At 58.3% G+C, this 13,872-nt stretch overlaps 1 protein-coding gene across 1 annotated transcript; it reads right to left on the minus strand.

The window, feature by feature from the left end:
• Positions 1 to 1,900: 1,900 nt before the first annotated feature.
• PPP1R32 (protein phosphatase 1 regulatory subunit 32) lies at positions 1,901 to 9,829 on the minus strand. Its single transcript, XM_046017412.1, has 14 exons — positions 9,787 to 9,829; positions 9,113 to 9,252; positions 8,536 to 8,653; positions 8,121 to 8,274; positions 7,006 to 7,134; positions 6,355 to 6,418; positions 5,775 to 5,887; positions 5,363 to 5,422; positions 5,138 to 5,224; positions 4,693 to 4,806; positions 4,517 to 4,611; positions 2,689 to 2,853; positions 2,132 to 2,213; positions 1,901 to 1,964 (listed from the first exon to the last, which is right to left on the minus strand). Exons 2-13 carry the CDS (start codon positions 9,219 to 9,221, stop codon positions 2,144 to 2,146), a joined length of 1,278 nt encoding a protein of 425 aa, XP_045873368.1. The 5' UTR covers positions 9,222 to 9,252; positions 9,787 to 9,829; the 3' UTR covers positions 1,901 to 1,964; positions 2,132 to 2,143.
• Between the last annotated feature and the right edge of the window lie 4,043 nt (positions 9,830 to 13,872).

A 13,872-nucleotide genomic window follows, 5' to 3' on the forward strand; every position in this document is an offset into this window, starting at 1 on the left:
GCCAGCAGGTCCCCACCCACAGTCCTTGCTGCTGTGTGACCCGGGTCGAGGGACTCCGCCTCTCTGTGTCTGTCCCCTCATCCGGAAGTTGGGGAAATCTGTACTCTGTTCCAGGCAGGAGTTCCAGAACTACCTAAGTTAGGTGTTGGCCCTCCTGGACCCCCTTCCTGCTCCTCACACAGTCCTTAGGGCCAGGGCCCAGGATCCAAAGGGAGGGGCTGGGATGGGCTGCCTGGAGAGAGGCCAAAGGGGGTGAAGGCAGGGGCTAAAGGAAAAAGGGGGTTGCTGTGCAACCCCCTTCCCTTGGGTGGGGTCCAGAGCTCTAGCGCAGGAAACGTCGTGGGGTAGCCCCAGCTCACGTGGCCTGGAAACGGGGTGCAGGACAATGGGAGGGGGAGGGGACCAAGAAAGGGTGTGATGAGGCTCCAATGTCCCTGACACCATATCCCCTACTGAGTTAGACAGAGGAGGGCTGAGCAGGAAACTTGAGCTGTGAAAGGGCACTGGTGGGAAATAAAGACACGGAGGCGTGAAGTGCGGTCAGGGTGTGTGTGTGTGTGTGTGTGTGTGTGTGTGTCCGTCTTGTCTCTGTACGTCTGTTTGGGTGTGTCTGTGAGTCCGTCAAAGCTTGTGGAATGTCTCTAAGTCTGCCTCTGTGTCTGCACAGACAAGCCTTTCCGTGTTTCTATGAAGATCTGTGCATTTGTGTGCGTTTCTGTTTGTCTCTGCTGCGCTTGTGTTGGTCGGTATGTCCTGGTCTGTTGGCGTTTTTGTGTATGTGTTAGTGTGTGCGTGTCTCCAGGGTCTGGGTATTTGTGTGCGTGTGACTGTGGGTGGGAGGGGCCGGTGGATCCCCTTCCCTCACCCCCAAGCTCATCATGGCCAGGCCACAGTTGGGACCCAGCCCAGCTGGCAAATCTCTGATCTGGTAACTCACCCCTAACGCTGGAGACAATGGACCAGCAGGACCCACCCACAGACTGTGGGGCTGGCCCTGGGTCCGGAGTCTGGCTGGGTTTGGAGCCGAGAGACTCTGTGATCCCTACTCCCCTCCTCCAGGGCTGGAGCCAGCTGGAGCCGCCCACATCCCACATGGAGCCCCAGCCAGGCCAAGTGAGGACAGCCCCCAGGCCTGCGGTTCCAGGCAGCTGGTACACCGGGCCCCACCCGGGGCCGGCAGCACCGCTCCACAGATACCCACCGAGGGTGGGGGGCAGCTGCTAGACCACAGAGTCTGCCCCTCTGCCTGCAGGCTGGCCTGGGAGGTTCTGGAGACATTTGGGCCTGGGCTGCTGCTGCCTCTCTGTCCATATGACCTCCAGCAACTCATGCACTCTCTCTGGGTCCAGGTCCCTCTTTATGAAATGAGGAGCTGGTGGTGGCAGAAACACAGCATACAGTTGTGCAGTTGTGCACTGTGCAAATGCACCTGGTGGAGGTGGTGGAGGCAGAGGCAGCCCAGGTTCTGCCTTGCAGGCTGAGGGCCCTGGTGATGCTTTCTTCCCACAGGAAGTTTGTTCTTTAGGGTCCATGCTTAGGGGTGGGGACACCTTGTTCTAATTCTCACAATTACAATTAGAAAAGCTGCCCGGAGGCACCAGCGTTTTCTACCAGCCCCTGCCCCTCCCTAGATCAGTGTACAGGGGTTCATCCAATGCACACCCCTGTCCGTCTGTCACTAGAGAGATCTCTGTGACTGCCTGCTCCTCTGCCCTCCCTTCTCCTTTGAACCATCCTATGTGGGACCCAGAAGGGCCCTGGAGGTCCTGCTCTGATCTCCTACCCTCTGCATGCTCGCCCTGCCCTCCCCCGTCTTTTTCCCAGCTCTCCTGCCAGTGACTGGACACACAACCACTTCACTGCACTTTATTTCATTAGGAAAGTAGCCAGGAAGTCCCGGCAGGGACAGGGTGGGGGGTAGGGTCTGTAACCAGCTCCTGTCCTGCCCCGCTGCGTTGGCAAACCTGTGGGGAATGGAGATGAGGCCCAAGGGGCTCCTGGGGTGGGGGTGGGGGTTCTGGCCAACCCCCACCCCCATTTCCCACCCTTCACTCTGAGGCTGGGTTCCCAGCAGGGCTTGCTTGACACAGGGCTGGGGATGTGGGGCTGGCCCACATGGGGAGCCCCTTACCCAGATTCGGGCTCAGCTGGGAGTCATGAAGCGGCTGCTGTGAGGCGGGACTTGATAGAAGGGGTCCGTGGAGATCAGGGTTCTGCAGGGCGGGGAGGGGTGCAGGTGAGGGGGATGTGGGGTGCAGTGGGACCTTCTCTTCTGCCTGCCCCTCCCCTACAGTGGCGCTCCGCTAGGTCAGCCAAGCCACAGAAGCTTGCCTGCCAACTCTGGGCCATTGTCTTAGAAATGTAATTTTTGAGGAATTGAATTGAGCTGAAAGGAGTCAGAGTGAGGTGGAACCACAGTCCATTCAGCTCTGTCCCCGCCCCCTCCCTGCAGCCTGGCTGGGAGCTGGTGTGGAGGGGGGGCCTCTGGGATGGGAATGAGGCGGGTGTGTGGGGGGCAGCCATGCAGGGGTGGGGTCGCTGGGGAGATGGGGGGAGGACCAGGAAAAGCAGTGAACAAGCCAAAGAGAGGAAATGGGTCTCCCAGACAGACCAACAGACAGACAGATGGAGGGAGGAAGCTGGGGAAAGGCCTGAATGTTTCAACGGGACAGAGGGAGGGCTGGCTACCTTCCCACATGGGGGTGCAGGTGACGTAGGCTTTCCGTGGGGTTGGGGGTGGCCTCCATGCGGGTGACCGGCTGGTTGAGGGCATAGCCCCCAGGCTTCTGTGGCTGGATGCCCCCTCGAGTCCAGCCTTCTCGGTCCAGACCTTTGGGGATATTCTCGAAGTACCTGCAGCATGGGTGGGGGGGGTGTTGCTGGTGATAAAGGGGCCTCTGCCCACCTCTGTAGCTTCTCTGCCCTTCTTGGATGGGAAACTTGGCTCCAGCAGAGCACAAATGGCCTCAGATCCCTCCAACCTCCTTGCTTTTGCTCATGCTGTGCCCTCTGCCAGGCACTCCCTGAGCCCCTGTCTGCCTGGGGACTCTGCTCTGGCTCTGTCCCTGAACTGGACGACCCTCCTTTGCACGCCCCCCCCCCCCCCATGCTGTGCCAGCACTTGGGAGCATAAAGGACTGTAAAGCATAAAGGACTGAGCATAAAGGGCCAGCTCCCTCCCCGGCCCATGACCTTCCCAGGGGTGGGGAGCGGAGACTGGCGCATTCATTTCTCTCTAGGCATTCCACTTTGCATCCACTTTGCTGATGCTCACTAAGCACTGGGCCAGGTTCTGAAATGGCCACACTACAGACTTGGGCCCTGCCCTTGAACTTAGGAAGTGAGGATGCAGAGAGATAAATGAGAAAATCAGTGATTACAACCCCTGGGGAAGGAGCCCCGTGCCTGACACCTGGCAGGAGCTCGGGAGAGCCGAGGGGTGGGTGGGAGGACTGCATAGACAGGGCTGGGGCTGAGGGTCTGCCGGGGCTCCAGGAGGAGCACGTTTGAGCAGAGAGGTGCAGGGGCACTGTGAGCCCCTGACACCCAGCGGGAGTCTCTGCCCCTCCCCTTCCCCCTTCCCCTTCATGGGAAGTGAAGGAGCCACCTGTGTTACGGATATGCGCGTTGTGGCTTGGGACACACTTCTCCCATCTGAACTTCAAGGTCCCCATCCCAAAGACGGGGGCCAGCCCCAGGGATGGGAGGCAACTTGGGAGAATAAGGAGTTGGGGGTCAGTGTGGACACAGGTGACACACACTGACACAGATGACAGATGCCATGCGAGGAGGCTTTTGTCCAGAAAATTACACCTCCTTTATCCCACTCCTGTAATGCCCTTCCCATCCAGTCCTGGCCCTGGGAGTCCTCCCCATGGCTCTCTGCCCACTTCTTCCTGGAATCCTTCCCTGATGCTTAGCAAAGAGCTTACTTTCAGCCCAGAGTCCACCCACCATGGACTGGGCATAGTATCTTAGCTCTACCCAGACCCTCTTCAGTCCCCATGTTCTTCCCCTGCCCCCAAGTCCAGGCGCCAGTGGCCTGCGTGGCATCAGAGATAAGTACAGAGGAAGGCTGCCCTTGGGCTGCTGGGGCTTGCCTTGCCCGTAGCAAGAAGGTGCCTGGGATCTTAGTATGGTCCCTGGGGACAGCCCTTACTTACTGATTGATGGATGTGGGGGTATCAGTACCCCGGCTCTCTCTCCCCTCCCTTGGCCCTCATCATTCCAAGTTGTGTGTTTGCACTGTTTTTTAGAGTCTCCCCACCGGATATCTGGTTAATAACATGCTGGCTTTGGGCTGCCTTCCTTTTCCCACACAACTTCCCAGCTTCCCCACTGTCCCCCGTAAGGGGTTCGTGCTCAAATCATTGGCTCAGGGGCTGCTTAGGGGGGAACCTCATTAATTCAGCGTTGCTCTACTTCACAGGCTGTGAGCTCATCACACTTCCCAGGGTCTGTCTGCAAAATGCTGGCTTCGCCGCCCTGGATCTGGATGGGGGTGGGGGGTGCTCACCCTTGGTTGTAAGTGGTCAGGTACCGATTATCCAGGTCAGGGTCATAGGGGTTCCGGAAGTAGCCGGCGTTGTTCAGGCTGAACCCCGTGGGTTCCTGCACCAGAGGTACAGAGGGGACTTGTCAGGTCAGGAGGGGGTGGAGATTTGGGGATGGGGCTGGGCACCCTAGCCTCACCTTGTTCCCCACGGTCTCCCGGCCCAGCAAAGCAACATTCGTCTGTTGCACCCGCTGCGGGGGCTGGAACTGCCGGTGACTCATGCTACTAGGTTCTGGGCCAGGAGGGGGCACCTGCAGGGGACGGAAACACAAGAAAGGTAAAGGGTGGTCAGGGGGAGGCAGCAAACACAGAGGGCAGGCAGGCAGAGGCACACGGACCCCCAACTTGCACCGAGTCCCAGGACCTCATCCTTCCCCGTCCAGGCACACCGAATGCCCTGGTTCAAAGACACCCTCACTTTCCAGCTCCCAGGCCTTCACCCTTCCCCTGGGGGGGTCCAAATATCCTGATTCTTCCCATCCTTAGTGCCCAAATGCCTCTGAGCCCAAGGAACCTCCCTGTCCCCTCCCGTGGGAATGCTCCCGCTCTCAGGGAGCCCCCTCCCCACCGAGGGCCACTCACTCTAGGGTTCAGTGTCCTCTCGGTCACCCGGTTGTAGCCAGTTTCCCGCTCAGATCCTCTGGCCAGCACAGGTAGGAACTCATCCCCCTAAGGCAACAGAGGGGCCCCTGGCACTAGAGCTGGGCCGTTCCTCCCGCAGTCCTCTGGGTACTGTCCCAACTGCCCCGCAGAAGAACCCCGGGCTGTGGGCTCAGACAGCCCCCCACCCCCACCGGCTCAGCTTACATGAGGGTGGGTCATGGGGAGGAAGTCGGACCTGGTGATGCTCCGGCCAGGGAGGAGGACCTGGAAAGAGGCCCGCAGGGGCACATTAGCCAGGCCAAGGCAGCTGCCCCGGGTCCTGAGTGCTAAGGAGAGCTCACAACACGTGCATATGATTGGGGTAACCGAGGAAAGGGAAGAGTTTGGGGAGTAACAATGCTGAGTGAGAACCAGCAGGCCAGGGCTCTTGTCCGGACTCTGAGTAACATTGGCTCAGCCCTTTCTCCTCTTTGGACCTCAGTCTTCTCATCCATAAACTGGGGGAGCTGGACCAAAGTGGTAGTTTTTACCCACATGCATTCATCTCGTGTAGCTCACATTTTCTTAAGAAGCTAGAAGTAGCCCTGAAATTCTAGCAGGCACGGGCCTGACTTACGGGGTCCCCCGGGAGGGCCTGGGAGGGCGACTGGAAGATAATGGGGTTCTTGGCGGACTCTTCGGTGAAGCCAGTCTCTTCCTTGGCGCCAATTGTTTTCTTTTGCAGGAGATCTGCAAAAGACATGGTCCCCGATACTGCCCCCCAACCTGGGCCACCTGGCCCCACCCACATGGCCTCCAAAGCTCTGAGTCCCAGCCAGTGGGGAGGGAGCTGGCTCCAAGGGTCTGGACGCCGGAGCTCTAGGATCATGGGCACCAGGAAGCTCCAGAGTCCCGGACAGAGAGGACAGAGAACAAGACAGGAGAGGAGAAGAGGAGAGGCACAGGAAGGACAAGCACCGGCAGGCCTGGAGATGGCTGGGGTCAGGATCGACAGCCCTCTTGAGCCATGAGTTGCCCTTCCGGGGTTTGGCACTAAGGCCCAGGTCCCCCTGGCTGCCTCTACAGCCTTCTTTCTTTTGCTGGTGACGTCTATGTCCCTGGCGGGCTCCATCTGGGTCCCCCAGAGTCTCTCTTTGTGGTTGTGGTGGGGGGGGATGTGTCCTGGGAGAGAGGCGGGAGTGCAGACAGGTGCCTACCTGGCTGGTTTGAAGGCTCCTTGAGATACTTGGAATTGTACTCAGAGGTCATGAAGCGCGAGCCCTGGAACACAGAGGGGAGAGCTCTGGGGCCCGCAAGGTAGACCAGGGCCTGGAGGCAGCTGGTGGCTGTGGCGGCCCTTCAGTGCTCTGAGTAGACCGTGCAGAACAGTCTGCGAAGGGATGGCGGGTACAGCAAGCCCGGTGCAAATCCCTCCCCTACGGGGCAGCAGAGTGCCATACAGCCCACCGTAAGTTCCCCGTAACCGTGAGGCCTGTCCCATCCCACACAGGACTCTCAGGAATAAGCATGGGCCTCAGGGACCCAGACAAGGAGGGGACCCAACGCGAGGAGAGAGGCTAAGGGAGTAAAGTGGGTGATCCCATCACACTTCACGGCCCTGAGCTCAGAGAGTCTGGATGGGGTTAAGTCCTAAGTCCCAAGACACGAGTAAGGAAGTGCAGGACGACGTTGATGCTGTCTTGGAAATACCAAATATCCTTGGCTTTCCCAGTTTTTCTAGGTAGCCTAAGCCCCCATGTAGTTGGCTTTTTGGGTGAGTCAGAGCAGTGACTGTCTCCAGGAGGGGAAGGAGGTGGATCTGGTCCCCCTGTCCCGCTCACAGCCCTGACTGGGGGCTGCCCACTCACATGCCGGGCGTTCTCCCACTCAATCGAGCCCTTGCCCTGCAGCTGGTGGAGCAGGGGCCCGTCCCTGGGCTCCAGCCCTGTGATGGCCTGTGGCCCGTAGTCCTGGGTGTCAAAATGGACCTTCCTGACCTGGGAGAAGGAAGCAGCTGGTCATGTTCCAGGCCAAGGGAGGGCAGTCACGTCTTGACTCTGCTTCTGCCCTTAACCCCTACAGAGTATCCATAGCCTGAGGGGTCCCTTGACAATGAAGTCCAATCACGTCCACCCTCTGCTCAGAACCCCACCATCGTTCCATTGCACTGGGAGTAGAACCCCATGGCCTGACAGAGACCCACAAGGACCCCGGCCTCTCGCTGGGCTCCAACCACCTGCCTCTTTGCTGGTCTTTGTCACAGCAGATACTCGCACCACAGGGCCTTTGCACTTGCCGTCTGCACTACCTGGAACTCACACATCGCTGCATTCAGAGGGCACTAACTTTCCTTGAGTCTTTGACTCATGTCTCCGCAGCAAGCTCTTCTCCCACTCCCGGTTTGCAGTTGCAACCCCTTCACTACTGCTTCCCCCGCTGCCTCTTCCCTGTTGCGTTTCCCCCCCAGCACTTAGCATGTTCCTGAGCATCATAAAAGAGATGCTCAGAACATATCAGTTGAAAGAATGAATGACTGAATGACTGAATGACTCAGTATCCATCCTACTGCTGGTGATAAGGACCATCATCGTAATGACGTTAGAATGAAGAAGATGAGGGCGACACGGACGAACGCATTAGTGACATTGGTGGTGAGGACGGTCATGTGGGGTTGGAGATGCCAGTGGGATGGTGGAGACCATGGGATGGGGATGGCGTTGGGGTTGGGACTGGAGATGGGGGAGGCAGAAGTGATGGCGGGGACGGGGATGGAGGTGGAGGGGAGGTGATGGTGCGGGTGGGGATGGAGACTAAGGTGACACAGGTGGGCAGACTCCCAGCCTGCATATGGCTCCTCTGTGCCCAGGCATCTTAGCCTTGACCAACTCTTGGCAGCGCAGTCCCACCCTGCTGGAGAGACCCTCACACTGTCCGCCCACCCCCACCGGCCCCTCCTCCAGCCCAGCCTCGGGGTCCCACTCACCTCCTTAGTGGGGGTCGCTGCACTGGGCTTCTCCCGAGAGTAGCCAGAGCTGGTCTGATGCATGTTCCAAGGCAGTGGATATTTGCCATCCGGCACCTCCAGGGGGCGGTAGCTCTGATTGGTCACTGACTGGAAATTGTGGCGGACTTGTTCCCTGAAGGTTGGGTGGGAGCTGTGTATGACCAGGGCCACCTGGAAGCTGCCCACTTCCCCCGAACCTCCCCCAGGTGCCTCAGGAGTCCACCTGCCTTGGGGTCCCAGCTAGGTGCCATGCCCTGAGTGCCCCAGGGCCCCAGACCCAGGCCAGGCAAGGTTCTGCATGTGCGGAGCCCGCAGCCGATCCAATGAGCTCCAATGCCCCTGAGCACTAAGGCCCAGGGGCGCAGAGAGGGAGAAGGGCTTGCACAGACCGTACCCCATGGCTGGGTTGTCCAGGGCATCGAGGTTGGCGTGGTAGGAGACCACGGGCCGGTAATTTGATCTATAGCCTGTGCCTTCATGGCTGCCCATGCGGGGCCTGAAATCCTCCCGACCTGCCAGAGAGGAAGCCAGGAGACGGGATGGGCCCACGGGGCAGGGGAGTGGACGAGCAGTGAGCAGGGTTTCCCAGGCAGGGCCGGAAACACCCCCAACTCCCACCAACCCCCCCTTAAGGGCCCAGGGGTCCTCGGGATGGAGAAGGCATAGAACCAGGGACTGGAGCAAGAGCCGTGAAAGCCTGGCCCTTTGAGGCTGTGGCAGCAGGGAATGGAAAGGATGGGGTAGGGACACGGTCAGCGGGGCAGGATCACAGGATGGCCATGGGGGAGGGGCAGCAGGGCCAAGCCATCCTGGACATGGTCCCTGGGGGGCTCAGGCGATGGGTCGGTTCGGCGTGCTGGGGTCCCTCGGAGCATGTGATGGGCCCGAGGCGCTGCTCGTCTCACAGCGGGAGGGCCTCCCCCCATCCAGCCCCCAGTCCTGGGGTGGCTCCAGCACAAAGGGGCGCTCACCATAGGCTGTGCAGTAGCTGGTGGCGTAGAATTTCAGGGGGTCCGTGCAGCCCCCCGAACTCATCTTCACATACGGAGAGACAACGCCCAAGGGGAGTTTCCCCGTCATGGTGCTGGGGGGCAGGGCCCCGGCGGGGCGCCTGAGGAGGAAGCACAAGGAGCCCCATCAGCTCAGTAGCCCAAGGGCCCAGAGTCTGCCTCAGGCCTGGGCTGCAGAGGCCCCAGGGGTGACACTCGAGCCCCACCCAGCCAGTGCGGTCCCAGCTCCAGCCCGGCCCTCTCTCCACCGACACCCACACCCTGTACTGAAGGAAGGATGGTCACCTTCGGCACCTAATCATATGCTCATTCCGCCTTCCCCACACCTTGTTCTCTCCCCAGTTCACAGCCAGGAAACAAAGACTCCAAGTGATGAAAGACGAGCTCATAATGGGGGGCAGGGTGGGGGTGGGGAGCCAGGATTCAGGCCTGGGGTGTCTGACTCCCCGCACTTGACCTTAATCCCCTCACAGCCTCCTCTGGGGACTGAATGGACTGACTCTCCCAGCCCTGCCCTGGAGCTCACTACCAGCCCCGGGCTCCTTGTCCCTCCCTCAGCTCGCCCGCCCGGGGCCTTGCAGAGGGATGTTGGCTCAGCCCCCCTGGGTCCCAGCCGCAGCTGGCCCCACCCTCACCTGCCCTCTGCTGTGGCTCTGAGGTCTGGGGAGAGGCTGCAGGAGGCAGGAGCTGCCCCAGAGAAGCCCAGGTCCTCTGGGAGGTGGCCAGGCCAAGAGAAACACTGTGTCTCCTAGCAACTGGTGCCTAGCAACAGCGTCCCTACGCCTCAGAAGCCCTTCTAGGGCCAGGGCCCATGAGAGGCAGAGCTGGCCCCCATGAAAGCAGCTGTGGCGGGGAGGAGGTGTGTGGGGGGGAGGAGGTGTGGGGGGGGGAGTGTGGGGGTGGGGGGGGCTAGGCCCTGCCTCTTCGGTGCCCCCCCTCCACCCCCTTCACCCCAGTCTCCAGCTTCCCCTGACAGGGCTGGGCAGAGTTGCCGTCTTCTGAGTGACAAGAAATAAAAGATAATCTCGAAAGATCACTCTCCCACTTAATAAGTATCCACTTCTCAGCAGCCATTTTATATCCTTAGTGGCCAGTCCTCCGAGAGGCTCCTCCAGGTGGCTATTATTATCCCTCTGTTCACCTGGGGAAAATGAGGCTCAGACAAGCAGTGTCTTGACGAGCCAGAGATCTCGAAAACATCAGGAAAGAGAAGAGTTGAGACTCAAACGTGGGCGGGCCCGGATCCCACGTGTAAGCCTCTTGGGGAATTATCCTGTTTCCTGTGTCCTGCTAGAGCCAGATCGGTGCCAAGCTCTTCCACACACACTTTCTAAAAAGATTTTATTTATTTAGGGGCGCCTGGGTGGCTCAGTTGTTGGGCGTCTGCCTTCAGCTCGGGTCATGATCCCAGCATCCTGGGATCGAGCCCCACATCGGGCTCCCTGCTTGGCTGGAAGCCTGCTTCTCCCTCTCCCGCTTCCCCTGCTTGTGTTCCCTCTCTCGTTGTCCCTCTTGCTGTCAAATAAATAAAATCTTTTAAAAAAAGATTTTATTTATTCGTCAGAGAGAGAGTGAGCCAGAAAGAGAGCATAAGCAGGGGGAGCACCAGACAGCGGGAGAAGTGGGCTCCCTGCCAGGACCCTGGGATCATGACCCGAGCCGAAGGCAGACGATTGACTGAGTCACCCAGGCGTCCCTTCCACACACATTATTACCTCGAACAATCCCCAAACCACCCTGTGGCCGGGGTACTAGGATTACAGGGCCAACGAGCCCCAGCAGCTAGGAGTGTGGCTCAAACCTCTTACCGCCCCCAATTCCTCACCTTCACCGAGGGTTGTGACCTCAGTTTTTCAGGGCGGCTATGCTCAGCCCATTTTGCAGATGGGAAAGGTGAGGCCCAAGGACATAGACCAGGCCTCAGAGTTGGTGAAGAATTACAACGGCAGTGAGCCAAGCCCGTAGCCCCTGCTCCCTTTGAGCCAGTCCATTTGCCCCACGGGGCTTTGAAGCCTGTAACTGTTTAACAAGTGTATCTCTGGGGATGGGGTGGCAGTGGGGAGCCCGGATGGGTAGCATTTGCCACATTTCTGTGGTGTAAATCCTCCCCACATGGCTGCTTTCAAACCACCAAGGCAAGGTCACGGAGCAGGGAGTTGGAAAGTCGTGCTCAGCCCCCTATGGGGCTGCCACTGTACAGAGTTTGCGTCGTACAGATCCAGTAGACGGAAGTGACCTTGAGTCCATGAATGACGGACAAATATAGTAATATAATAAGGAGATGATGACTTTGAAGTATTTATTACCTTCATGTTTGTTTGTTTTTTAAGATTTTATTTATTTTTATTTATTTGACACATTGAGAAAGAGGGAGAGGGAGAGCGCAAGCAGGGGGAGGAGCCGGCAGAGGGAGGAGCAGACTCCACTGAGCAGGGAGCTGGTTGTGGGGCTGGATCCCAGGACCCTGGGATCATGAGCTGAACTGAAGGCAGAGGCTTAACCGATGGAGCCACCAGGAGGCCCTTAACAAAATTTAAAAAGAAAGGAAAAGAAGAAGCTGCAAGGTGACAAGTGAATGCACACAGTCCTGCTCTCCCAGTCGAACAACAGAGGCTCAGGAGAGCCCCACCCATGAAACACAAGAGAGGGTAAGACCTCCATGGGCAGTTGGGACAGAGGGATGGAGTGGCCTTTCTCCAAGGGTGCAAGAGTTCAGACTCTGAAGCCGGTGAGACAAGCCCCGGCTCTACCACTTACCAACGAAGAGTCAATGCATGTTACTTGTGCCTCAGTTTCCCTTTCTGGAAAATGGTACCTACCTACTGGGTTGTAAAGCCCTCAAAATACATAAAGCCCTCAAAATACTCCGTGCCCGGTGTCCAGCAGGTTGCTAGGCCTGCACCAGGCAGAGATGAGGGAGGGCTTGCCACCTGGAGGGCCCTGCAAGGGCAAAGGTGGGTAGTGCCTGCAGGCCAGGGGTGGTGATGGGTCCCAGGTGGCTGGGGCACTGTGTGGGGAGGCACTCAGTGGGGAGAGGCTGTGCCAGGTTTTCCTTTTAGCAGCTGGCAGGACAGAGGAGGTGGTGAAAGGTTTGAAATAGTTGGTAACTCTGTGAGGGAAACTCTGGAGCTGCTGGGGACAGCCTGGCCTGAAGCCCACAGAGGATGGGGCGGGGCGGGGTGGAGGGGTGGATTCTGGGAGCTGTCTGCTCTGAGACTGAACTCCCATTAGGTCTGGGCTCCCTGTGGCTTGTAGCTTTGTTTTTGTTTTTGTTTTTTGCTGAGGGGCGACACCCAGCGGCTGTCACTGGAAACTGCAGGAGATGCAGCAGATGGAGCCTTCATAAGGCTGGGGGGCTCCTGAAGGGAACTGAGGAGGGGGCAGAGCCACGATCGCCTCAGCCACGGACCACTCTGCCTCACCTGCCCTCCGGAACACAAGGGGCCGACCTGGCAAGGAGTTCTCTGGGAGGGCGAGGGCCAGAGCCTACAAGGAGACTAGGTGCCGGTCTGGGCAGTAGTCAATTGCTGTGTGACTTTTGGACCTCTTGGCTCGAGGCCTGCTTTCCTATCTATAAAATGAAGCAACAGACTAAATGATCCTTCCAGATTTTAAGCAGGAAATCCAGGGCCCGCCTCAGCCCCTCTTTCCATAACTGTTCCCATTTATTAAGCATTTTCTGTGCAGGTGCCGAGCTGTGCCGTCTCTTCGCTCTTCAGTCCAGCCCTACAAGCAGGGACTATTGTTATTGCCCGCGCTTTACACGTGAGGAAACTGCCTAGGCCTCACGAGCAGGAAGGGGTAGAGCCAGCTTTGACTCCAGAATCCACACCAAGCCCGCTAAAACACGCTAGCAAATTCGGTGTGAAGTGCTGGGACTGTAGCAGTAGACTCTAACACCATTCGGTTGAGCTCAGCGATTTTCCAAAGGGACAGACTGCCCTGGCCACATGGGTGACCTCTTTCTCCTTTCTAGACCTGCCCTGTCCTGAGCAGTAAAATTCAGCCCTGTTTTCCTCCTGCGAGAAGGCACAGCTACAGAGACCCTGGGGTTGGCCCCAACCCCCAGCAGCTGCCTCGCCTCTGAAGCCTAGAAGGTTGAAGCTCAGAAACCAGCTAGAGGATTTTGGGGGCCCTGGTGCCCAGAACTCCATAGTTGGAACCATTGGGGGAGGGCCCCGACGGGCATCCAGGGCTAGTGTGCCCTACCCTTTGCTGAGTCCTGAATGGGGACAGACATCTGCATTCTGGGCTCTGGGCTCTGTGAGCTTTAGGTCTCTAGAGGAATATCTGGGTGAATGAGGCAGCACACCACTGAGCAGGTGTCATTTGACTTTGATTGACGTGTGTCTTCATGACAGACCTTGGAGGGCAGGGCCAACTTTGTCAGGAAGAGAGGTTCAAGGAAGGAAAAGCTTCCTAACGCACCCAACCCTCTAATGGGGGAACAGGGTACCCTGGTGGGGAGTGAGCTCTCCATCACAGAATCAAGCAGAAGTTTGAATTCACATGAGTCTGGATGACAATAATACCAAACTCTCTTTTGGGCTGTATTTGGTACCAGGCACTGTTCTAAGTGATTCACATGTATTAACACATTCAAACCTGATCACAGTGAGGTGTGTTTCTGGGTGGGCGGGGGTAGCATCAGCCCCTGCATTTTACAAATGAAGAAACCGAGACCCAGAGAGGCTGCTTCACTTGTCCGAGGTCACACAGCA

The sequence above is a fragment of the Meles meles genome, chromosome 8 (assembly GCF_922984935.1).
Source record: "Meles meles chromosome 8, mMelMel3.1 paternal haplotype, whole genome shotgun sequence".
Taxonomy (NCBI): Eukaryota; Metazoa; Chordata; class Mammalia; order Carnivora; family Mustelidae; genus Meles; species Meles meles.

Excerpts from the sequence above, each read along its gene's own strand:
- PPP1R32 (XM_046017412.1), bottom strand. The coding sequence starts at position 9,221 with ATGACGGGGAAACTCCCCTTGGGCGTTGTCTCTCCGTATGTGAAGATG. Across the intron at positions 5,423-5,774 it reads AGGCCCTCCCGGGGGACCCC|GTCCTCCTCCCTGGCCGGAG; the intron begins GTAAGTCAGGCC and ends GCCTCTTTCCAG. Across the intron at positions 4,612-4,692 it reads GGGAGACCGTGGGGAACAAG|GAACCCACGGGGTTCAGCCT; the intron begins GTGAGGCTAGGG and ends CCTCTGGTGCAG.